This window comes from Nerophis ophidion, linkage group LG23 (genome assembly GCF_033978795.1).
Source record: "Nerophis ophidion isolate RoL-2023_Sa linkage group LG23, RoL_Noph_v1.0, whole genome shotgun sequence".
NCBI lineage: Eukaryota > Metazoa > Chordata > Actinopteri > Syngnathiformes > Syngnathidae > Nerophis > Nerophis ophidion.
The window spans coordinates 24343366-24370152 of NC_084633.1; the positions used below are offsets into that span (position 1 = coordinate 24343366).

The following is a 26787-nucleotide window of genomic DNA, read 5'->3' on the forward strand; positions in this document are numbered from 1 at the left end:
CACTTTTTACTACACTTTCATATTCTGTAACCCTTGCAACTTGGTCAAAGTTACTGAATTGTCCTGTCTACAGAGGCACCAGTATATAAGCCTAATCAACTAAATCGTGGAAGGAACTGTTTCACATATATTAGTCGCAGATATTTACTTTGTGATATGACTTATTTACACATAATTTTTATTTACATACCTTCATTGTTTCCAAACAAAAAAAAGTCATGGTCATGGACCCACTACCTGCGGAAGATTGCTCTCCAATCAGCTAAACAGACTCAATAACTCTACAGTGAAGTTTGGTGAATTCACTGAGGAACTTGTGAAAGTGAAACAATACAAAAAGAATGCCATTGTAAGTTAATAATACTAACACACACACACACTCGTGTTAGCTTAGTCGTTAATGCTAGTTTGACTACATTATGATAGCACGTACAAATATGCATGAAAACAATCCTACAGACATCACATATTGGACGCTTTAGTAAGTAAGAATTGTTTAGTTGTACTGTAAAACTTACAAACGTTACTTGGAGTGAAGAATGAATAATTTACACGAGAAGAACCGCTATGGACTATTTGACTTCCAGTTTCAAGCAGTGGAAAAAGAGGTACATTTTTACCTGCAGAACTTTCTATGCTTGGGTTGTATGAAAACTATTGAATTTCAAACATTATGGCCATCAGCGAGGGAAAAACCCATGTATTAGCCGCACTGTTTTATAAGCCGCAGGGTGCCAAGCATAGAAAAAAAGTAGCGATTTATAGTTCAAAATTTGCAGCACAGCTTTTGAACCCGAAGATAGAAGAAGAACCAGGGAAGTCCTTCCGATCTGATCTCATTTCGAGTCCTGATCCGATATGTTAGCAATAAATAACAGAATTGATAATGTTTTCTAGCAAGTCAGTAAAGTAAACACAATAAGTATGGATGTGCCGATCAATCGGCTACCGGTCGGGCAATTTTTATGCTTAAGTATGTGATCACCATTGCCGATGAAAGTCTTTTAATGCTGATCCTCTGGCTGACCAGCAGCTCACTATGTTTGTCTATACACAGTGTGGAACCGCTCTCCTAAGCTAATAACTCTCACCTTTATTACACTACATTTCGCAGTCTCATTATCAAGTAACATTATCACGGGAGGTCAAGGCTGAACATGATTATTTGAATTGATAGTTTTAATCAGTAGCTGAAATAACCACAGGAGGCTGACCTTTGTTGTTTGAGTTACAGACATGTTGGCCAATCAGCACGTCTGTTTGTTTCTCGCTCCAAACAGGAAGAAAGACGTCTCACTTTTTGCCTGGCTCTCAGCACCTGAGCGTGTTTAATCAACTGTACAATTAACTGAACTAAGTGAGCCCTCTTTTCACTCATTGCATACCGACAGACAGAGAGTTTAGTGAGATGTGTAACTCCAAGACAAATGTCCCCTTGCGGATTGGGCAATACGAGCCCACAAACACGGGCCACAGCCAGTATGCCCTGATGGCGACAAACAAAAAGACAACTGGGGAAAAAAAGGTGTTCAATATTTATTTTTATTACATTTTTGCTTACAGAAATGAGTCCATTTTGTTTGTTTCTTTATTTATTCAGCAAAACAAGGTTATTTAACTTCCAGTGACCGTACTAAGGTAAACAATTGTACACTAATACAACTTTATATCCTTTTAAACACTCGTATATGATGTATTAAAAATATATGTACATTATAAACAGCAACACTAAATGGTCCCTAGTGCGTGAATGTGAGTGTGAATGTTGTCTATCTGTGTTGGCGCTGCCATGAAGTGGTGACTTGTCCATGGTGTACACCCCTTCTGCCCATGTGCAGCTGAGATAGGCTCCAGCACACCCTGTGACCCCTTAAGTGACAAGCGGTAGAAAATGGACTGGGCAGATATAAAAACTATATAGTTTTTATTTCTTCTCTTTAAGACATGATGTAGAGTCCGTCTGCAGAAAGACAAATATTATTTACAAACCCCGTTTCCATATGAGTTGGGAAATTGTGTTAGATGTAAATATAAACGTAATACAATGATTTCCAAATCATTTTCAACCCATATTCAGTTGAATATGCTACAAAGACAGCATATTTGATGTTCAAACTGATAAGCATTTCCTTTTTGCAAATAGTCGTTAACTTTAGAATTTGATGCCAGCAACACGTGACAAAGAAGTTGGGAAAGGTGGCAATAAATACTGATAAAGTTGAGGAATGTTCATCAAACACTTATTTAAACATCCCACAGGTGTGCAGGCTAATTGGGAACAGGTGGGTGCCATGATTGGGTATAAAAACAGCTTCCCAAAAAATGCTCAGTCTTTCACAAGAAAGGATGGGGCCTTTGTCCACGACTGCCTGAGCAAATAGTCAAACAGTTTAAGAACAACATTTCTCAAAGTGCAATTGCAATAAATTTGGGGATTTCAACATCTACGGTCCATAATATCATCAAAAAGTTCAGAGAATCTGGAGAAATCGCTTCAAGTAAGCGGCATGGCTGGAAACCAACATTGAATGACCGTGACCTTCGATCCCTCAGACGGCACTGTATCAAAAAATCGACATCCTCTAAAGGATAGCACCACATGGGCTCAGGATGTGGTGTGAATGTCACTAAATACAGTTGGTAATACAGCTCTACTATGCAAAGCGAAAGCCATTTATCAACAACATCCAGAAAAGGCGCTTGCTTTTCTGGGCCCGAGATCATCTAAGATGGAATGATGCAAAGTGGAAAAGTGTTCTGCGGTCATACAAGTCCACATTTCAAATTGTTTTTGGAAATTTTCGACATCGTGCCATCCGGACCAAACGGGAAGCGAACCATCCAGACTGTTATCGACGCAAAGTTCAAAAGCCAGCATCTGTGATGGTATGGAGGTGCATTAGTGCCAAAGGCATGGGTAACTTACACATTTGTGAAGGCACTATTATTGCTGAAAGACACATACAGCTTTTGGAACAACATATGCTACCATCTAAGCGCCGTCTTTTTCTGGAGAAATCACTGCTTTTTTAGCAAGACAATGCCAAGCCACATTCAGCACGTTTTACAACAGCATGGCTTTGTAAAAAAAGTGTGCGGGTACTTTCCTGGCCCGCCTGCAGTCCAGACCTGTCTCCCATCGAAAATGTGTGGCGCATTATTAAGCGTAAAATACAACAGCAGAGACCCCGGACTGTTGAACGACTGACGCTCTACATAAAACAAGAATGGGAAAGAATTCCACTTTAAAAGCTTCAACATTTAATTTCCTCAGTTCCCAAACGTTTATTGAGTGTTGTTAAAAGAAAAGGTGATGTAACACAGTGGTGAACATGCCCTTTCCCAACTACTTTGGCACGTGTTGCAGCCATGAAATTCTAAGTTAATTATTATTTGCAAAAAAAAAAACAAAGTTTATGAGTTTGAACATCAAATATCTTGTCTTTGTAGTGCATTCAATTGAATATGAGTTAAAAAGGATTTGCAAATCATTGTATTCCGTTTATATTAACATCTAACACAATTTCCCAACTCATATGGAAACGGGGTTTGTAAGTAAATGATTACTTTTTGTTGTCATGTGTGGCACCTTGAGACAAGAACAGTCTAAAAGTAACATGTCTTCCTTCATTCTATATTTTTTTGCATTTTTATGCATTTGATGTATAAAAAGTCATCATTGCAAATTGAATTGCAATCCAGCTTTGGCAAGAAAAATGTCAAGTAGTTGTTTTGTCAAAGGGATCAATCAATCAATCAATGTTTACTTATATAGCCCTAAATCACTAGTGTCTCAAAGGGCTGCACAAACCACCACGACATCCTCGGTAGGAAAACTCACACCCAGTGGGACATTGGTGACAATAATGACCCAGTGGGACGTCGGTGACAATGATGACTATGAGAACCTTAGAGAGGAGGAAAGCAATGGATGTCGAGCGGATCTAACATGATACTGAAAGTTCAATCCACAATGGATACAACACAGTCGCGAGAGTCCAGTCCAAAGAGGATCCAAGACACAGCAGCGAGAGTCCCGTTCACAGCGGAGCCAGCAGGAAACCATCCCAAGCGTAGGCGGATCAGCAGCGCAGAGATGTCCCCAGCCGATACACAGGCGAGCAGTACATGGCCACCGGATCGGACCGGACGCCCTCCACACGGGAGAGTGGGACATAGAAGAAAAAGAAAAGAAACGGCAGATCAACTGGTCTAAAAAGGGAGTCTATTTAAAGGCTAGAGTATACAAATGAGTTTTAAGGTGAGACTTAAATGCTTCTACTGAGGTGGCATCGCGAACTGTTACCGGGAGGGCATTCCAGAGTACTGGAGCCCGAACGGAAAATGCTCTATAGCCCGCAGACTTTTTTTGGGCTTTGGGAATCACTAATAAGCCGGAGTCCTTTGAACGCAGATTTCTTGCCGGGACATATGGTACAATACAATCGGCAAGATAAGATGGAGCTAGACCGTGTAGTATTTTATACGTAAGTAGTAAAACCTTAAAGTCACATCTTAAGTGCACAGGAAGCCAGTGCAGGTGAGCCAGTACAGGCGTAATGTGATCAAACTTTCTTGTTCTTGTCAAAAGTCTAGCAGCTGCATTTTGTACCAACTGTAATCTTTTAATGCTAGACATGGGGAGACCCGACCTACTACTACACGTGCTACATGCTAAGCTAACTTGAAAGAAGAAGAAATAAGTGCTAGGTAAATTTGAAGAAGTAGAGGCAGAAAGTAAGCATGTAATAACAGGAAATGAACAAAATAAGACTCTAGATAATAAAACAGCCAGGGTCACAGTCACACATCAGTCATCAATTGGTGATGTCGATATCATCATAGGATCAATACAAGGGTAATCAAATTGATGTAAGTATTTGAATATTCTAAATTATTATTATTTTGTCATTATAATTTGTTTTTATTATTGTTTACATAAGTACATGTGGAAGTTGCCCTCCAGTGAGTCCTCCAGACCACCAAGCATTTCCAGGAAAGCCTTTTTCATTGTTACAAGACAGTATTATTTTTCCAAACAAGTCTCTTAGTGCTTTTCAGCAATCGTCTTTTTGTGAATGATCGTCGTGCTCTCGCTCTCCCCCGGCTCCAACCACGTCTCTCCTCTTGGTTGCTGCTTATAGCTTATAGCTCCCCGGGAGCCTTTTGGCCATGGAGACCAGCTGCAGGGTCTCTGCTACACCAGAGTCTGTTTGGAGGCTCTGGAGGAGATGCGGATGAGGGGACAGGACTGCGGAGCTAGCACTGAGCGCTGGGACGGAGAGGCTTCGCTGTGTCTTGACTGGGTGAGCAGGTGTCGGACACTTCAGTCACCTTGGACGTATCCTCGCTCATCCATGCGGACTGGACACTGGCCGAGAGTGGAGTCGGCTGTCTTGGTTGCCTTGTTGGGTCTGCTTCTGTCTCTGGCCATGCTCCCTCCACCCCAGCAGACGATGGCGTGGAACACCGCAGAGGCCACCACAGTGGAGATGTTTCTTTTACTTTTTATTCATAGCTGTATGTAGAAGTGTCTGGTTGTATCTGCTGCTTTAATGTCTTTAATGTCCTCTTTGTTCTTTGATGTTTGATGTTTCCCTCTTACACACATGGAAGAGGGATGTGTACTATGGCTATGAGTTGTTGTTGTTGTTTTTTTGTTTGTTTTTTTCCCTTGGCCTCAGTCTGCACCCCCACTCCAGGGCCTAGGCTAAGACCGATTTTTTAATTTTATTTTAATCTTCTATTTTTAATCTTTATTGATCCCGTGGGGGAAATTCAATTGTGCTAGTATCAATATTTTTAAAAATACTCACATTTCCAGAAAATTCCCAATCAAATGAATGAACATACTCATAGTTCTACAATGCCCTAAATTCTTAACATTTTCAAACCCGATTCCGACCTTCCAACCATCCACCCACACTCTTCACATATATCCAAGACTAAACATGTTTTCCTTTCACAAAATTCCAGTTTTTCTCACCATTGACGATAAATGTCCATTACACAATCTACTGCATATCGCACATTTCTCATCACGTTTGAAGCGTTCCAACATCCACACACTTCACTCGGCCTGGACATTTAAGCCAGCATGTTTCCCAGTGCTGAAAATTCCCTTTATTGCCTGGAATTATCAGAAATTTCCCCCCATTAAAAAAGGATTGGGTAATATACAAACCTCTCTATATCCCACATTTCTCATCCCGTTTAAAGCGTTCCAACATCCACTAACTCCACTGACCCTGGACACTCTAACATTTCAGTTTGGTTGGAGAGCTTGCACATATTAGACATTCTAACATTTCAGTTTGGTTGGACAGTTTTTACATAGAAGACTTTGTAACATTTCCGTTTGTTGGACAGCTTCCACATATAAGACATTGTAACATTTCAGTTAGGTCTGACAGCTTTCACATATAAAACATTGTAACATTTTAGTTTGGTTAGACTGCTTGCACATATAAGACATTTTAACATTTCAGTTTAGTTGGGCAGCTTGCACATATACAGTTAGACATTCTAACATTTCAGTTTGGTTTGACAGCTTGCACATATAAGACATTCTAACATTTCAGTTTGGTTAGACAGCTTGCCCATATAAGACATTCCAACATTTCAGTTTGGTTGGACAGCTTGCACACATAAGACATTGTAACATTTGTGTTTGGTTGAACAGCTTGCACACAAACAACATTGTAACATTTTAGTTTGGTTGGACAGGTTGCACACATAAAACATTCTAGAATTTCAGTTTGGTTGGACAGCTTGCACACATAAGACATTTTAGCATTTCAGTTTGGATAAACAGCTTGCACACATATGACATTGTAACATTTAAGTTTGGTTGGACAGCTTGCACATCTAAGACATTCCAACATTTCAGTTTGGTTGGACACCTTGCACACATAAGACATTGTAACATTTGTGTTTGGTTGAACAGCTTGCACACAAACAACATTGTAACATTTTAGTTTGGTTGGACAGGTTGCACACATAAAACATTCTAGAATTTCAGTTTGGTTGGACAGCTTGCACACATAAGACATTTTAGCATTTCAGTTTGGATAAACAGCTTGCACACATATGACATTGTAACATTTAAGTTTGGTTGGACAGCTTGCACGCATAAGACATTGTAACATTTTAGTTTGGGGTGAACAGCTTGCACACAAACAACATTGTAACATTTCAGTTTGGTTGGACAGATTGCACACAAGACATTTTAGCATTTAATTTTGGTTGAACAGCTTGCACATATAAGACATTCACATACTGGGATTACATGTAAATGGATGTGTATGAGGTGTCTACAGTGATATGGTTTTATGACCCTGGTGAAGTCCATGACCACAATCATCAGCCATGCACAGCAAGACCACTCTCTGGTATCATTTCTTATGAGAGGTTGGACAAAGTGCTTTCTTCTTGTCTTTGCAGAGACGGCGTCACAGTACGAGTCCAGGATCGCTGCTCTGCTGGAGGGCAGGAGAGCCAGTCAGGTTAGTTTTCATTGAGCACACCATTTGCAAGTTGACACCATGGGGTTTTCCTCTCTCCACCAGGGAAGTGTAAGGAAGGGCAAGATGGAGGCGGAGGTGACGTCACCAGACAGGTTACCAGAAGACCCCCAACAGGCGGCGCAAAATAACACGGAAGGGTACTTTTCACTGCGGAACTGCGACTCGGCCTCCTTGTCGTCCTTCTCCATAGACACGCCTTCCTTGTCCAGGAAGGTCCACGCCCAGGAAGACACAGACTCTCTGGTCTCCACAGGCACTCTAGTGCCAGAAGCCATCTACCTGCCGCCCGCCGGCCACAGGCTGGTGACTCACAACGACTGGGATGTCCTTAATGCTCAGGTAGATACACCTAGGATGCACTAACACTTTTCACTCTTATTACAAAATGTTCATCTTCAAAATTCTACACACCCTATGATGACAATGGGGAAAAATGTTTTTTGTTGTTTTTTTTGCAAATATAAAAAATGTAACAGATATTGACAGCCTCTGATCAATACTTAGTTGATGCACGTTTTGCAACAATTACACCTCAAGTCTTGTTTAATATGATGCCTCAAGCTTGGCACACCTGTCTTTAGGCACTTTCTCTCTTTCCTTTTTGCAGTACCTCTCAAACTCCATCAGCTTGGATGGGAAGGTTTTCATCCAGGATGTCTCTGTACATTGCTGTATTTATCTTTCCCTCTATCCGGACTAGTCTCCCAGTTAGTTTTCATCCAGGATGTCCTTGTACATTGCTGCGTTCATCTTAGTCTAGTCGGGGAAGTGACCAAGACCATGGTCACTCTGTCAGAGCTACAACTATTGGCTTAATTCTCATCAGTTGATAGTCACTTTAGAGAATAAGAAAGTCCTGATGATGAAATAGTTGTTCACTTAGTTTTTGTACACTTGACTTAGTTCTTATCAGTTGTATGTCACTTTAGAGAAGAAAGTCTTGATGATAAAATAGTTGTTGGCTTAGTTTGTGTACTATTGACTTAGTTCTCATTACTTTAGAGAATAAGAAAGTCCTGATGATGAAATAGTTGTTGACTTAATGTGTGTCCTATTGACTTAGTTCTCATCAGTTGTATGTCACTTTAAAGAATAAAGTCCTGATGATGATATATTTGTTGACTTAGTTCGGCCACCTTTCTTTGCCTAACTTCTTCAGCAGCAGGCGTCTCTCCTTTTAGCTGGCAGATAGAACCCTATCAGCCAGCTAAAAGGAGAGACGCTTGTGCAGTGATGTGTTGAAGCGTGATGTTTTTTCCCCTCTCTCCTCACAGAACATTTTGTGCAAATAGCACGCCAAAAGTATTCTGATAGACACCATATTTGTTTTCAACGAGCTGGTTGACATTTGAAGATACCAGTAGGGCAAAGAAGCGCTTGATTTGCTCACCCACCTACAACAGCGTACGGCTAATCTTAGCTTTGAAAATGAAAAGTATCAAAATTATGTGGCATCCTTTGATTAGTACGTGTAGAAAGTTTGGACACTTGTGATGGAAAAAAAATAATTTTTGAACAGATAATTTTTCCCATTCATGACGTGAAAGGTGTGTTGTGTGCTGGCCGACAGGTGTCGGAGTTGAGAGGACAGGTGAGTCGTCTGGAGGCTGATAAGGAGGAACTGGAGAAAGAACTAGAAACGCAGACCACGCACACACACAAACAGGTACAACTTCTACACTATAGCTTAGGTGTGTGTGTGTGCTTATAGAGGTGTGTGTGTTCAGGTATCGCTGCTGCAGTCTCAGGTCCAATCATCAGAGGCCCTTCTTCAGGATTTACAGAAATCTCTCAGCCAATCACAGAGCGTAGTACAGAGTCGACTGGTGAGTGATGATGTCATCAAGTTCACTGGCCAGAAGGAATACGACGAGTAGGTGCGGATCTGTGAAATTAGCTAAAACAAAAGCTAGCATGGTCATGCAGTTACTAAACACATCTCAGGTGTGTACTGGCAAAATTACCTAAAAAGCTAGCATGCTAACTTCAAGTAACAAAATATGTAACTCTTTGGTGTATACCTGTAAAATTTGCTGATAAAGTTAGCATGCCAAGAGTTTTAGCATGGTCAAATTTGCTGAAAAGTTTGGCATGTCAAAAGTTAGCATGGTATAATTTGCTAAAGGGTTGGCATGCCAAGCGGTAGTATGGTACATTTTGCTGAAAAGGTTAGCATGCCAAGAGTTAGCATGGTACATTTTGCTGAAAAGTGTAGCGTGCCAAGAGTTAGCATGGTACAACTTGCTGTAAAGGTTAGCATGGTACAATCTGCTGAAAAGGTTAGCACGCCAAGAGTTAGCATGGTACAATTTGCTGAAAACGTTAAAATGTTCTGTAAAAGATGGAATTTCTGGAAATGTTAATTTTTTGGGGGGGAAAAAAAAGAAGTAATAGCATGTTTATGTCTGTGTGTCCAGTCAGAGCTGTGTGTGTCCCAGAGAAAGGTGTGCAGTGATCTGTCCAGACTGAAGGGAGAGAAGGTTGAAGACGAAGACTCCAGTGTGTTCCTCCCGTCATCCCTACAGGTTCATCCTTACTAGTGTCTACTACAAAGTCCACCATTATGGCTTTGACTTCTTACTACACCAACATGTTGCTTAACTTTGACTTCTTATTACACCAGCGTGCTGCTTAACTTTGACTTCTTAATACACTAACGTGCAGGCAACACACTGTGAGGAACGTCTCCGTATCCAGATCGTCAACCTGAGGGAACACCTTGACATGCGGGCAGAAGAGAACGGTTTGTCATGTCCTTTTCATCTCTAGTAACACTTTTTAATCACACTTTTAATAACACCTTGTGTCTTTTTAATAATACTTTGTGTCTTTTAATAACACTTTGTGTATGTTTAATACCACTTTGTGCCGTTTAATAAAACTGTGTCTTTTAATAGCACTTTGTGTCTTTTAATAACACTGTCATTTTTAATAAAACTTTTTGTCTTTTGATAACACTTTGTGTCTTTTTAATAACACTTTGTGTCTTTTAATAACACTTTTTGTCTTTTTGATAACACTCTATGTTGTTTTAATAACACTGTGTCGTTTTAATAACACTTTGACTTTTAATACCACATTGACTTTTAATAACACTTTGTGTCTTTAATAACACTGTGTCTTTTTAATAACACTAAGTGTATTTTTAATAGCACTTTGTGTCTTTTAATAGCACTTTTAGTTTTTTTACCAACACTGTGTAATTTAATAACACTTTGTCATTTGTTTTCACACGCACCAACGCTACCTGCAGAAGTTCTACAAGGTGAGTGTTTACTTTGTCTTCATTATTCTTAGCCAAATTCAACCAATCCCTGCAAAGTATTTTGGACAGTTAGCGTTGTTGAGTCTCTTGTGTAGAGCAAAACAACAGCAACATGTAACACGACAGAACCTCTTTACTGATCTAACCACACAATCGTGCTCCTCACACCTACTTTCTCTTCCGGTCTGCAGTGGTAGGCCTTCTGGGTAATGTAGTATCCAAACATACATGTATTTATGTATATTTACATGTATTTACCCAGAGTTAGGCAGCATTTACCTGTTAGAGATGTTGGAGTGTGATGATAACACAACAGAAGTAAACGCTAGGACAGCGGACAAAAGTGTTTTGGAAGATGTTTAAATTAGTGTTTACGTGTAAAACAAACACAGAAAATGTCTTGTGGCACACAGAGCAGACAGCTGGAAGAAGGTGCTGATGACGTCGTACTAATACTCCTACTAGTTGTAGTGAATGAATAGAGTACAGTATTCACACTTGGAGCTCAAATACAGTGAGTTTGTTCTACTGTACATTACAGTACTCACTGCTAGCCCACATTGTTATGGTTGTCACCCGGCCACTACAACACATCCACAAAAGGCAAGTACTTCATCACATCCTGGGTAGTTCCTTCAAGTTAAACCTGGGCTTCCATGTGATGAAACCAGAAGTTAGTCAACTTGACAGTCGCAGCTGCACCGTGTTGTTTAGCATGTCATGTTCTTAGCATGGCTCACACCAATGTCATGCAGAGCTAATGATGACTTCATCTCCACTGAGCATGGCTAACCATAGCAGTGTTAGCACCAGTCCTGGTAGGTCTCACATCACGTCACATTTCCACCAATGTGGAAATGTGCTATTGACGAGGCAGGGGTTAAAGGGGAACATTATCACCAGACCTATGTAAGCGTCAATATATACCTTGATGTTGCAGAAAAAAGGCCGTATGTCATTTTAACCGATTTCCGAACTCTAAAAGGGTGAATTTGGCGATTTAAACACCTTTCAATTGATAGCCTGTCGGAGGCGTGACGTCACGACGTGAAGCGATCCACCATTTTCTCAATCTCATTTCTCGCACCAAGTCAAATCGGCTCTGTTATTTTCCGTTTTTTCGACTGTTTTCCCGTACCTTGGAGACCTCATGCCTCGTCGGTGTGTTGTCGGAGGGTGTAACAACACGAACAGAGACAGATTCAAGTTGCACCAGTGGCCAAAAAATGCAAAAATCCTTTGTTTGTTCCTAACACTTTACAGATGACAGCTATGCTAGGACAGAAATGGCAAGAATGTGTGGATATCCTGCGACACTCAAAGCAGACGCATTTCCAACGATAAAGTCAAAGAAATCTGCAATATTGGAAAATAGACCACCACTGAATCTGCCGGGTTGCTTGAGGTATTCAGGGACGGCAGACCTCGGGAGCACGGCAAGCGATGACGGGAGTCTGTTCCCGCAGACGAGCGAAGTAATTTATGCCACTTCTTTTTTTTCTCATTTTGTCCACCACAATTATAACGTTGTGCATAAATGCACAAAGGTGAGTTTTGTTGATGTTATTGACTTATGTGGAGTGTGCTAATCACACATATTTGGTCACGGCATGACTGTAAGCTAATCGATGCTAACATGCTATTTAGACTAGCTGTATGTACATATTGCATCATTATGCCTCATTTGTAGCTATATCTGAGCTCATTTAGTTTCCTTTAAGTCCTCTTAATTCAATTTCTCATGACACACATTTAATGCCAAAAAACACATACCAATCGTTGGTTAGAAGGCGCTCGCCGAAATCGTCCTCGCTTCCTCCCGTGTCGCTGTCTGTCGTGTTGTTATCGTCGGTTTCGCTTGTATACGGTTCAAAGCGATATGGCTCAGTAGCTTCAGTTTCTTCATCAATTTCGTTTTCACTACCTGCCACCACACTTCAACCATCCGTTTCAATACATGCGTAATCTGTTGAATCGCTTACGCCGCTGAAGTCCGAGTCTGAATCCGAGCTACTATCGCTATACCTTTCTGTGCATTCCGCCATGTTTGTTTCTTGTGGTTTCACGCTGTGACGTCTCAGGAAAATGGACGGGTGGATATACCGATGGTGAAAATCAGGCACTTTGAAGCCGTTTTTCGGGATATTGCGTGATGGGTAAAATTTTGAGAAAAACTTCGAAAAATAAAATAAGCCACTGGGAACTGATTTTTATTGGTTTTAACCCTTTAGAAATTGTGTTAATGTTCCCCTTTAAAGATGAAGTTCATCAAAAAGTTGGTCAACTTGATCGCACCAAGATTAGCCGCTGTGTTGTAAGCATTGTTCACCCGCTTGTAGGTAAATAACGTGTGTGTTAGAACCGTGACTCCTCCTCCTCCAGCACGCTCACAACTTCCTTTTCTTGCATCAACAGCACAGCTGTCCACTCTGAAGACGGAGGCAGAGAGAATCCAAGACCAGAAGGAAAATATCCAGGCAGAGCTGCTGGCCTGTCGCACCGAACTAGAGGCCCTGCGCTTGGCGCTCTCTCACCTGCAGGCCACCAGCAAAGTGCTGAGTAACGAGAAAGTAATCTGATTACTTCATCTGCAAAATGATCCATAGAAATATGTTTACTAGAAAATAATCTGATTACTTCATCTGCGCAATGAGCCTAAGAATGAGGTTTACTAGAAAGTAATCTGATTACTTCATCTACACAATGAGCCATAGAAATAGGTTTACTAGTAAGTTAATGTAATCTGATCACTTCATCTGCACAATGAGCCTTAGAAAGAGGTTTACTAGAAAGTAGTCTGATTAATTGATTTGCAGAATGAGCCATAGAAATAGGTTTACAAAAAAGTAATCTGATTACTCCATCTGCACAATGAGTCATATAAATAGGTTTACTAGTAAATAAAAAGGAATCTGATTGCTTCATCTGCGCATCGAGCCTTAGAAAGAGGTTTACTAGCAAGTCAGTTGATTATTTCATCTGCACAATGAATCATAGAAATATGTTTACTAGTAAGTAAAAGTGATGTGATTACTTTATGTGCACAATGAGCCAAACAAATATGTTTACTTCTCCCTCATCTGGCATGTCACCACTTTATGAAACCATCAGTGCCCATTTTAAGGAAAAACTGTCATCGCCCTTTGATGCCCATTAATGCCTGTTAATGCTTTTTAATGTCCTATAATGCCTGTTAAAGCCCGTTAATGCCCATTATGTCTGTTGATGCCCTTCAATGCCCGTTAATGCACATTAATGCCCTATAAAGCCCTTTTATGCCCATTGATGCCCTTTATTGACTTATAATGCCCATTACTTTCTTTCAATGCCCATTATTTTCTTTCAATGACCATTGATTCCCTTTCCATAAATACCCCTTAAAGCCCATTAAAGCCCTTTAATGCCCTTCAGTGCCCATTAATGCTTTTTAATGCCCATTAATGCCCTTTAATGCCTTTTATTCCCTATAATAACCTTCAATGACCTTTAATGCCGTGTTAGATGCATGTTTTATTTTCTCAAGAAATACATATACGTATATATGTATGTGTATATATATATATATACATATATATATATATATATATACATATTTGTGTGTGTGTGTATAATGTATATACAAGTATGAGTATATTTTTATATATATACATATATATGTATATATATTGGTGTGTATATGTATATGTATTGTGTGTATATGTATATATATATCGTAAATATATATAATATATATATTTATGTGTGTGCATCTATATATATATATATATATATATATATACATATATATATATATATATATATATATATATATATATATATATATATATATACACACACCGTACACACATATATATATATATATTTATGTACAGTGGGGCAAAAAAGTATTTAGTCAGCCACCGATTGTGCAAGTTCACCCACTTAAAATGATGACAGAGGTCTGTAATTTTCATCATACTGTAGTTACACTTCAACTGTGAGAGACAGAATGTGGAAAAAAAAAAATCCAGGAATTCACATTGTAGGCATTTTAAAGAATTTATTTATAAATCATGGTGGAAAATAAGTATTTGGTCAATAACAAAAATTTAACTCAAGACTTTGTAATATAACCTTTGTTGGCAATAACAGAGGTCAAACAATTACAATAGGTCTTTACCAGGTGTGCACACACAGTAGCTGGTATTTTGGCCCATTCCTCTATGCAGATCTTCTCGAGAGCAGTGATGTTTTGGGGCTGTCGCCAAGCAAAAAAGACTTTCAACTCCCTCCACAGATTTTTGAGGTCTGGAGACTGGCTAGGCCACTCCAGGACTTTCAAATGCTTCTTACAGAGCCACTCCTTCGTTGCCCGGGCGGTGTGTTTGGGGTCATTGTCATGCTGGAAGACCCAGCCACGTTTCATCTTCAAATCTCTCACTGATGGAAGGAGGTTTTGGCTCAAAATCTCACGATAAATGGCCCCATTCATTCTTTCCTTAACACGGATCAGTCGTCCTGTCCCCTTAGCAGAAAAACAGCCCCAAAGCATGATGTTTCCACCCCCATGCTTCACAGTAGGTATGGTGTTCTTGGGATGCAACTCAGTATTCGTCTTCCTCCAAACACGAAGAGTTGAGTTTATACCAAAAAGTTCTATTTTGGTTTTATCTGACCACATGACATTCTCCCAATCCTCTGCTGTATCATTCATGTGCTCTCTGGCAAACTTCAGACGGGCCTGGACATGTACTGGCTTAAGCAGGGGGACACATCTGGCACTGCAGGATTTTATTCCCTGTCGGCGTAGTGTGTTACGGATGGTAACATTTGTTACTTTGCTCCCAGCTCTCTATAGGTCATTCACCTGGTCCCCCCCTGTGGTTCTGGGATTTTTCCTCACCGTTCTCATGATCCTCACCGTTATGATCATTTTGACCCCACAGGATGAGATCTTGCGTGGAGCTCCAGATCGAGGGAGATTATCAGTGGTCTTGTATGTCTTCCATATTCTGAGAATTGCTCCCACAGGTGATTTTTTTCACTCCAAGCTGCTTGGCTATTGTAGATTCACTCTTCCCAGTCTGGTGCAGGTCTACAATTATTTTCCTGGTGTCCTTCGACAGCTCTTTTGTCTTGGCCATAGTGGAGTTTGAAGTCTGATTGTTTGAGGCTGTGGACAGGTGTCTTTTATACAGATAACGAGTTCAAACAGGTTTCATTAATACAGGTAACGAGGTAATGGAGGACAGAAGAGCTTCTCAAATAAGAAGTTACAGGTCTGTGAGAGCCAGAGATCTTCCTTGTTTGAAGTGACCAAATACTTATTTTCCACCATAATTTACAAATAAATTCTTTAAAATTCCTACAATGTGAATTCCTGGATGTTTTTTTCACATTCTGTCTCTCACAGTTGAAGTGTACCTATGATGAAAATTACAGACCTCTGTCATTATTTTAAGTGGGAGAACTTGCACAATCGGTGGCTGACTAATATATTTTTTGCCCCACTCCATCCATCCATCATCTTCCGCTTATCCGAGGTTGGGTCGCGGGGGCAACAGCCTAAGCAGGGAAACCCAGACTTCTCTCTCCCCAGCCACTTCGTCTAGCTCTTCCCGGGGGAGCCCGAGGCGTTCCCAGGCCAGCCGGGAGACATAGTCTTCCCAACGTGTCCTGGGTCTTCCCCGTGGCCTCCTACCGGTTGGACGTACCCTAAACACCTCCCTAGGGAGGCGTTCGGGTGGCATCCTGACCAGATGCCCGAACCACCTCATCTGGCTCCTCTCGATGTGAAGGAGCAGCGGCTTTACTTTGAGTTCCTCCCGGATGGCAGAGCTTCTCACCCTATCTCTAAGGGAGAGCCCCGCCACACGGCGGAGGAAACTAATTTCGGCCGCTTGTACCCGTGATCTTATCCTTTTGGTCATGACCCAAAGCTCATGACCATAGGTGAGGATGGGAACGTAGATCGACGGATAAATTGAGAGCTTTGCCTTCCGGCTCAGCTCCTTCTTCACCACAACGGATCGGTACAACGTCCGCATTACTGAAGACGCCGCACCGATCCGCCTGTCGATCTCACGATCCACTCTTCCCTCACTCGTGAACAAGACTCCTAGGTACTTGAACTCCTCCACTTGGGGCAGGGTCTCCTCCCCAACCCGGAGATGGCATTCCACCCTTTTCCGGGCGAGAACCATGGACTCGGACTTGGAGGTGCTGATTCTCATTCCGGTCGCTTCACACTCGGCTGCGAACCGATCCAGCGAGAGCTGAAGATCCCGGTCAGATGAAGCCATCAGGACCACATCATCTGCAAAAAGCAGAGACCTAATCCTGCAGTTACCAAACCGGAACCCCTCAACGCCTTGACTTCCTGAGGGACACAGTCGAATGCCTTCTCCAAGTCCACAAAGCACATGTAAACTGGTTGGGCAAACTCCCATGCACCCTCAAGAACCCTGCCGAGAGTATAGAGCTGGTCCACAGTTCCACAACCAGGACGAAAACCACACTGTTCCTCCTGAATCCGAGGTTCGACTATCCGGCGTAGCCTCCTCTCCAGTACACCTAAATAAACCTTACCGGGAAGGCTGAGGAGTGTGATCCCACGATAGTTGGAACACACCCTCCGGTCCCCCTTCTTAAAGAGAGGAACCACCACCCCGGTCTGCCAATCCAGAGGTACCGCCCCCGATGTCCACGCGATGCTGCAAAGTCTTGTCAACCAAGACAGCCCCACAGCATCCAGAGCCTTAAGGAACTGCGGGCGGATCTCGTCCACCCCTGGGGCCTTGCCACCGAAGAGCTTTTTAACTACCTCAGCGACCTCAGCCCCAGAAATAGGAGAGTCCACCACAAATTCCCCAGGCACTGCTTCCTCATAGGAAGACGTGTTGGTGGGATTGAGGAGGTCTTCGAAGTATTCCTTCCACCTATCCACAACATCCGCAGTTGAGGTCAGCAGAACACCATCCGCACCATACACGGTGTTGATAGTGCACTGCTTCCCCTTCCTGAGGTGGCGGACGGTGGTCCAGAATCGCTTCGAAGCAGTCCGGAAGTCATTTTCCATGGCTTCCCCGAACTCCTCCCATGTCGAGTTTTTGCCTCCGCGACCGCTGAAGCTGCACACCGCTTGGCCTGTCGGTACCTGTCCACTGCCTCCGGAGTCCTATGAGCCAAAAGGACCCGATAGGACTCCTTCTTCAGCTTGACGGCATCCCTCACCGCTGGTGTCCACCAAAGGGTTTTAGGATTGCCGCCCCGACAGGCACCAACAACCTTGCGGCCACAGCTCCGATCTGCCGCCTCGACAATAGAGGTGCGGAACATGGTCCACTCGGACTCAATGTCCAGCACCTCCCTCGTGACATGTTCAAAGTTCTTCCGGAGGTGGGAATTGAAACTTTGTCTGACAGGAGACTCTGCCAGACGTTCCCAGCAGACCCTCACAATGCGTTTGGGCCTGCCAGGTCTGTCCGGCATCCTCCCCCACCATCGCAGCCAACTCACCAACAGGTGGTGATCGGTAAAAAGCTCCGCCCCTCTCTTCACCCGAGTGTCCAAAACATAAGGCCGCAAATCCGATGACACAACTACAAAGTCGATCATGGAACTGCGGCCTAGGGTGTCCTGGTGCCAAGTGCACATATGGGCACCCTTATGCTTGAACATGGTGTTTGTTATGGACAAACTGTGACAAGCACAAAAGTCCAATAACAAAACACCACTCGGGTTCAGATCCGGGCGGCCATTCTTCCCAATCACGCCTCTCCAGGTTTCACTGTCGTTGCCAACGTGAGCGTTGAAGTCTTCCAGTAGGACAAGGGAATCACCCGGGGGGAGCACTTTCCAGTACTCCCTCGAGTGTTCCTAAAAAGGGTGGGTACTCTGAACTGCTGTTTGGTGCGTAAGCACAAACAACAGTCAGGACCCGTCCCCCCACCCGAAGGCGGAGGGAGGCTACCCTTTCGTCCACCGGGTTGAACTCCAACGTACAGGCTTTGAGCCGGGGAGAAACAAGAATTGCCACCCCAGACCGTCGCCTCTCACTGCCGGCAACGCCAGAGAGGAAGAGGGTCCAATCCCTCTCGAGAGAAGTGGTTCCAGAGCCCTTGCTGTGCGTCGAAGTGAGTCCGACTATATCCATCCGGAATTTCTCGACTTCGCGCACTAGCTCAGGCTCTTTCCCCCCAGTGAGGTGACGTTCCACGTCCCAAGAGCTAGCTTCTGTAGCCGAGGATCGGACCGCCAAGTGCCCTGCCTTCGGCTGCCGCCCAGCTCACATTGCTCCCGACCTCTATGGCCCCTGCCATGGGTGGTGAGCCCATTGGAGGGGTGACCCACGTTGCCTCTTCGGGCTGTGCCCGGCCGGGCCCCATGGGAGCGCCATCGTGCCCCACCCCCGGGCCTGGCTCCAGAGGGGGGCCCCGGTGACCCGCGTCCGGGCGAGGGAAATCTGGGTCCATGCTTTTTCTTCTTCATAAAGGTCTTCGAGCTGCTCTTTGTCTGATCCCTCACCTAGAACCTGTTTGCCTTGGGAGACCCTACCAGGGGGCTTTAAGCCCCCGGACAACATAGCTCCTAGGATCATTGGGACACGCAAACTCCTCTACCACGATAAGGTTGTAGCTCAGAGAGGAGTTTTTTTTCCCCACTGTATATATATATATATATTTACAAACCAATTTAGTGTTGCCAATCAACCTATCCCCAGGTGGTGTGTGAATGTGAGTGTGAATGGTGTCTGTCTATCTGTGTTGGCCCTGCGATGAGGTGGCGACTTGTCCAGGGTATACACCGCCTCCCGCCCGATTGTAGCTGAGATAGGCACCAGGGACCCCCGCGAACCCAAAGGGAATAAGCAGTAGAAAATGGATGAATGGATGGATATATATACAAACCCTGTTTCCATTTGAGTTGGGAAATTGTGTTATATGTAAATATTAACGGAATACAATGATTTGCAAATCATTTTCAACCCTGAGTTGGGAAATTGTGTTAGATGTAAATATAAACGGAATACAATAATTTGCAAATCATTTTCAATCCATATTCAGTATAATATGCTACAAAGACAACATATTTGATGTTCAACCTGATAAACATTTTTTGGTTTGCAAATAATCATTAACTTTGGAATTTGATGCCAGCAACACGTGACAAAGAAGTTGGGAAAGGTTGCAATAAATATTGATAAAGTTGAGGAATGCTCAAAAAACACTTATTTGGAACATCCCACAGGTGTGCAGGCTAATTGGGAAATGGTGGGTGCCATGATTGGGTATAAAAGCAGCTTCCATGAAAGGATGGGGCGAGGGTCACCACTTTCTAAGCAAATTGTTGAACAGCTTTGGAACAACATTTCTCAACGACCTATTGCAAGGAATTTAGGGATTTTGCCATCTACGGTCCGTAAAATCATCAAAAGGTTCAGAGAATCTGGAGAAATCACTGCAGGTAAGCGATTATATTACGGACAAAACAGCGGCGTTCGCGGCCTGTCCACCTCCCAAGACAAAAAAGAGAGTTGAGGCAGTTCTTGGGACTAGCAGGGTACTACAGGAGGTTCATTCCGCGGTTCGCGAATTGGACTGGTCCATTAACTGACCTCACCCGAAAGGGTGCTCCCTTACTGGTCCACTGGACGAAGCAGTGTCAGCAGGGATTTGAGAAGGTGAAAAAAGCACTTTGTGAGGAGCCGGTGCTGCACATGCCTAATTTTGAAATCCCTTTCTGTCTGCAGGCGGACGCGTCGAGTCGGGGGCTGCGAGCGGTACTGCCCCAGCAGGTGGAGGGGGTCGACTGCCACGTATTATATCTCAGCCGTAAACTGCGGGACTGGGAGGCGAGGTACAGCACGGTGGAGAGGGAGTGCCTCGCCATCCGGTGGGCGATCGGGGCCCTCCATTACTACATGTTGGGGCGCCCCTTCAGCCTTTATTCGGACCACAAACCGCTCCAGTGGCTCCACCGCATGAGGGATACCAACGCGAGGATCACCCGGTGGTACCTTGCGCTATAGCCTTATAACTTCCGGGTTGTCCACAGGCCGGGGAGTCAGATGGCCGTGGCCGACTTCCTCTCTTGCCCAGGGGAGGGGGGAGTGGAATGGCCGCGGCCGGACGATTGCCCGGCCTGAATCGGGCGGTGGAGGCATGTGGAGAGGGGCGTGTCCTACGCGTCCCCTGCGGGCGGAGCATGTGCGGCTGCCGGTCGTGAAGCAGCAATCAGGTGAGCAGATACCTCAGCTGGGACGAGTTATCTAATCACCTGTTTGCTTTATTAGCAGCGTTGGAAACCATGAGGGGGTGGCGAATGGAGTGAGAGCCAGATGGAGAGAGAGGAGACAAAATACCTGTAATATTGAGCTGAAAAGCTGTGAAAGTCTGTGACCAAAAAGTCAAAAGAATAAAAAGTGTGTGAACCACTGAAACAAGGTGTGGTGTGTACGGCACTTAAACGGAGGACCAGGACGGGGATCTCCACTAGATATATATATATATATATATATATATATATATATATATATATATATATATATATATATATATATATATATATATATATATATATATATATATATATATGTATGTATGTATGTATATGTGTGTGTATTTTATATATTTATATATATATACATATGTGTGTATATGTATATATATATCTATGTGTGTATATATATATATATGTATGTATTTTTTATGTATATATATGTGTATGTATATATATATATATATATATATATATATATATGTATATATATGTATGTATATATGCTACAATCGGGTGGAAGGCAGCGTACACCCTGGACAAGTCGCCACCTCATCGCAGGACCAACACAGATAGACAACATTCACACTCACATTCACACATTAGGGCCAATTTAGTGTTGCCAATCAACCTATCCCCAGGTGCATGTCTTTGGAAGTGATAGGAAGCCGGAGTAACCGGATGGAACCCACGCATTCACGGGGAGAACATGCAAACTCCACACAGAAAGATCCCGAGCCCGGGATTGAACCCCAGACTATTCAGGACCTCCGTATTATGAGGCAGACGCACTAACCCCTCTGCCACCGTGAAGCCCTGTGTACGTTAGGTCGAAGACCTCAATGGAAATACAAGAACAGAGACTCAGATTTGCCTCGCCCGGATGGGGGTCACTGGGGCCCGGCCGGGCACAGCCCGATGAGGCAACATGGGTGCCCCTACCATTGGGCTCACCATTCATGGGAGGGGCCATGGAGGTCGGGTACAATGTGAGCTGGGCGGCAGCCAAAGGCAGGGCACTTGTCGGTCCGATCCTCGGCTAAATAAGATAGCTCTTGGGACGTAGAATGTCACCTTGCTGGGGGGTAAGGAGCCTGAGCTATTGACTCCCTTCCACACTGGCATTGGACGCAGTGTGAGGCGATAGGCTGGGGTGGAAATTTTTGTTGCCCCCCAGCTCAAAGCCTGCACGTTGGAGTTCAACCCAGTGGACGAGAGGGTAGCTTCCCTCCGCCTCCGGGTGGGGGAATGGGTCCTGACTGTTGTTTGTGCTTACGCATCAAACAGACTACCCCTCCCTTTTTGGATACAATTGAGGGAGTACTGGAAAGTTGCTCCCCCGGGTGATTCCCTTGTTCTACTGGGGGACTTCAATGCTCACGTTGGCAAGGACAGTGAAACCTGGAGAGGCGTGATTGGGAAGAATGGCCGTCCGGATCTAAACCCGAGTGGTGTTTTGTTATTGGACTTTAGTGCTCGTTACAGATTGTCCATAACAAACACCATGTTCAAACATAAGGGTGTCCATATGTGCACTTGGTACCAGGACACCCTTGGCTGCAGTTCCATGATCGACTTTGTAGTTGTGTCATCAGATTTGTGGCCTCATGTTTTGGACACTCGGGTGAAGAGAGGGGCGGAGCTTTTTACCGATCACCACCTGTTGGTGAGTTGGCTGCGATGGTGGGGGAGGATGCCGGACAGACCTGGCAGGCCGAAACGCATTGTGATAGTCTGCTGGGAAAGTCTAGCAGAGTCTCCTGTCAGAGAGTTTCCCACCTCCGGAAGAACTTTGAACATGTCATGAGGAAGGTGCTGGACATTGAGTCTAAGTGGACACATCTATTGTCGAGGCGGCTGATTGGAGCTGTGGCCGCAAGGTAGTTGGTGCCTGTCATGGTGGTAATCCTAGAACGCGCTGGTGGAAACCAGCGGAGAGGGACGTCGTCAAGCTGAAGAAAGAGTCCTATCGGGTTCTTTTGGCTCATAGGCTTTGAAACGATTCTGGAACACAATCCGCCGCCTCAGGAATGGGAAGCAGTGCACTATTAACACTGTGTATGGTGAGGATGGTGTTTTGCTGACCTGTTGTGGATCGGTGGAGGGAATACTTCAAAGACCTCCTCAATCCCACCAACAAGTCGTCCTTTGGGGAAGCAGTGCCTGGAGAATCTGTGGTGGGCTCTCCTATTTCGGGGCCTGAGGTTGCAGAGGTAGTTAAAAAGCTCCTCGGTGGCAAGGCCCCGGGGGTGGTGGATGAGATCTGCACGAAGTTCCTTAAGGCTCTGGATGCTGTGGGGCTGACTTAGTTAACAAGACTCTGCAACATAGCGTGGACATCAGGGGCAGTACCTCTGGATTGGCAGACCGGGGTGGTTGTTCCTCTCTTTAAGAAGGGGAACCGAAGGGTGTGTTCCAACTATCATGGGGTCACACTCCTCAGCCTTCCCGGTAAGGTCTATTCAGGCGTACTGGAGCGGAGGCTACGCCAGATAGTCGAACCTCGGATTCAGGAGGAACAGTGTAGTTTTCGTCCTGATCGTGGAACTTTGGACCAGCTCTATACTCTTGGCACGGTCCTTGAGGGTGCATGGGAGTATGCCCAACCAGTCTACATGTGCTTTGTTGACTTGGAGAAGGCATTCGACCGTGTCTCTCTGGAAGTCCTGTGGGGAGTGCCCAGAGAGTATGGGGTATCCAACTGATTGTGGCGGTCCAAAACCTGCACGATCAGTGTCAGAGCTTGGTCCGCGTTGCCGGCAGTAAGTCGGACCCGTTTCCAGTGAGGGTTGGACTCCGCCAAAGCTGCCCTTTGTCACCGATGGTGTTCATAACTTGTATGGACATAATTTCTAGGCGCAGTCAGGGCGGTTTGGTGGCTGCAGGATTAGATCTCTGCTTTTTACAGAGATGTGGTCGTGATGGCTTCATCTGGCCCGGATCTTCAGCTCTCACTGGATAGGTTCGTAGCCCAGTGTAAAGCAACTGGGATGAGAATTAGCACCTCCAAGTCCGAGACCATGGTTCTCGCCCGGAAAAGGATGGAGTGCCATCTCCGGGTTGGGGAGGAGACCCTGCCTCAAGTAGAGGAGTTCAAGTACCTCTGTGTCTTGTTCACGAGTGAGGGAAGAGTTGATCATGAGATCGACAGGCGTCTTCAGTAATGCGGACGCTGTATTGATCCGTTGTGGTAAAGAAAGTCACCACAGGGGATTTTTTAAAAAATCACCTGAAAAGCAGGGAAACACACACACACATATATATATATATATATATATATGGAAGAGGGGTTAGTGCGTTTGCCTCACAATAAGAAGGTCCTCCGTAGTCCTGGGTTCAATCCCGGGCTCGGGATCTTTCTGCGTGGAGTTTGCATTTCCTCCCTGTGACTGCGTGGGTTCCCTCCGGGTACTCCGGCTTCCTCCCACTTCCAAAGACATGCACCTGGGGATAGGTTGATTGGCAACAATAAATTGGCCCTAGTGTGTGAGTGTGAATGTTGTCTGTCTATCTGTGTTGGCCCTGCGATGAGGTAGCGACTTGTCCAAAGTGTACACCGCCTTCCGCCGGATTGTAGCTGAGATAGGTACCAGCGCCCCCCGCGAACCCAAAGGGAATAAACAGTAGAAAATGTATGAATGGATGGATAGATATATACATATAAACTGTATTTATATTTGTATACATGGAAACATCCCTGATAATGAGAATAACAATGAAAATTATACAAGACCAGTAAGAAACCCTTGTCTAAGAGGAGCACCGATGATGTTTCCAGGTGGTCCTACAGCAGCAGTGTCTGGAGCTGCGCAGCCAAGTGATCAGCCTGCGCTCTCAGGTGGACACCAGCCAAACGGTCCAGAGAGACTTTGTGCAGCTCTCGCAGTCTCTGCAGGTGAGAATGTCTTGAAAGGTGCGCGTTAACACACTTCACTCATGTGCAGTTTGGGGAGAAATATACTGGGAATGATGCAAAGACGATGGCGAACTAAAACACTAACAGTTAGCATGCTAGCTGGGTAGCATCGAGTAGTCAAAAAATAGGACTGTGGAATGAGCTGGAAAAAAACATAGGTTGCCAACGTTATGTGTCAATTACTCAAATATTACTTAAGTGTACACTGGAAAAATTTGCCCAAAAGCTAGCATGTTAACATTAGCGTGGGTCAAGTAACCCTGAGGTGTATACCATGCTAACATGCTTAAGTTAGCATGATAATGTTGGCGTGCATCAAGTAAAAAAATATGACTGAGGTGTACACCTGTAAAATTTGCTAAAAAAAAGTTTGCATGCTGTCGTGCTAACGTTAGCATGCTAACATGCTTAAGTTCGCATGATTATGATAGCAGTCATCAAGTAACAAAAAATGACTCTGAGGTGTATACTTATAAAATTGGCTAAAAAAAAGTTAGCATGCTAACATGCTTAAGTTAGCATGATAATGATAGCAGGCATCAAGTAACAAAATATGACTCTGAAATGTATACTTGTAATATTTGCTACAAAAAAAGTTAGGATAGAATAGGTCTTTATTGTCATTGCACAAGTACAACGAAACTTTGTTGTCAGCACAAACCTGTTCAAAATTAGACAAAAAAACAGTGTACAGGGTTACAGAACAAGAACGCTGATGGGTCGCCTTAAGGCGCCCCTTAAAAGATGCGAAAAAGGTAAACGCTGGGGAAGGATGAGTAAAAGAATACAATCTAGACTGGGGTCCTAAGGGGGCCCAGTCTGGAGTGGCAAAAAACCTCCATAGCAAAGCACATATACATATTACAACATACATCTCGAGATATCTAGCAACAGAGGAAAGGTAGTTCAAGGTCAAGGTGGTAGGCCGCAGCTCTCAGGCGCTGACCATCCATTCATCACCCCTACGGGATTTGCGTCGAGGGGGGGGTGTATGTGTGGCGTATATTTTTTTGTGGGTGTGTTTGTGTGTGTGTGTGTAAGCCCGTAGTATGTCTCCGTTCCGCGGCCTTGGTGTATTGTGCAGTCGCTAGTCCAAAGTCAACAACAACAGGTGTGTGTGTCCATGAGAGACAAGAAGGGAGTTTGTTGTGTCTTCATTGCAGTGACCTACAGGAGAGTCTCGAAGCCAGGGAAACACTCCAAGATAGAATGATTTGTATGCGAGTGAAAATAAAATTTGCTTTAAATTGCTCTAAATTGTCTATGACAGGTCCTCAAACCTGCGGGGTATAGTCCGATGTAATCCACAGTTCTTCCCGCATCCTCCAATCATTTGTGGCAGCTTTGGGGTACTTTGAAGACTGCCAGCAACTTCAAATTTGTCGACACACCAGAGCAACGCTTATTCCAATCAGCAATTGTCCTGTTGTCATAATTCCGAATAGGTAGATATCTTCACGTCCTTGACAGAAAAGGGTCGCCAGGCACGCGGCACTCCTTCTTCTCCCAAGAGTCCGTCGTGTGTCCAGCAACAACCGCTTCGTCACGACAGCAGGTTCCCCCTAACCCAAGATCTTGTCAATTTTGTTGACAAGATCGCTGTTAGCTCGCTATTAGAGAGAGGGCGAACAAAAAAAAGATGGTAGTAATGATGAACATTTTTTCTGAATAACATTCTTGTGTTTTCTGTCACAGGTCAAACTAGAGTTAATCAGGCAAGCAGAATCTTTGGAGAAAGTCACAGAAATCTTGGAGGAGAGAATTCATGTCCCTGATCCGCCGCCTGCAGAGGTCTCCTGACTGCTGGTCGGCACAAGTAAACA

General features: G+C 44.1%; 1 protein-coding gene across 2 annotated transcripts in view; it reads left to right on the forward strand.

The window, feature by feature from the left end:
* The window catches only part of rabep2 (rabaptin, RAB GTPase binding effector protein 2), a 40393-nt gene that overhangs the window by 6915 nt on the left and 6691 nt on the right, over positions 1–26787 (forward strand). Inside the window, exons 3-11 of one of the 2 annotated variants that reach the window (XM_061885311.1) lie at positions 7444–7505; positions 7569–7865; positions 9097–9192; positions 9254–9352; positions 9944–10051; positions 10191–10269; positions 10780–10791; positions 13207–13361; positions 20522–21261. In XM_061885311.1, the coding sequence (XP_061741295.1) occupies positions 7444–7505; positions 7569–7865; positions 9097–9192; positions 9254–9352; positions 9944–10051; positions 10191–10269; positions 10780–10791; positions 13207–13361; positions 20522–20800 (1187 nt within the window). In that variant the 3' untranslated portion in view covers positions 20801–21261. Of the gene's footprint in view, positions 1–7443; positions 7506–7568; positions 7866–9096; positions 9193–9253; positions 9353–9943; positions 10052–10190; positions 10270–10779; positions 10792–13206; positions 13362–20521; positions 21262–24826; positions 24944–26659 lie in introns of those variants that run through there. The other variant, XM_061885312.1, reaches the window with a different exon arrangement.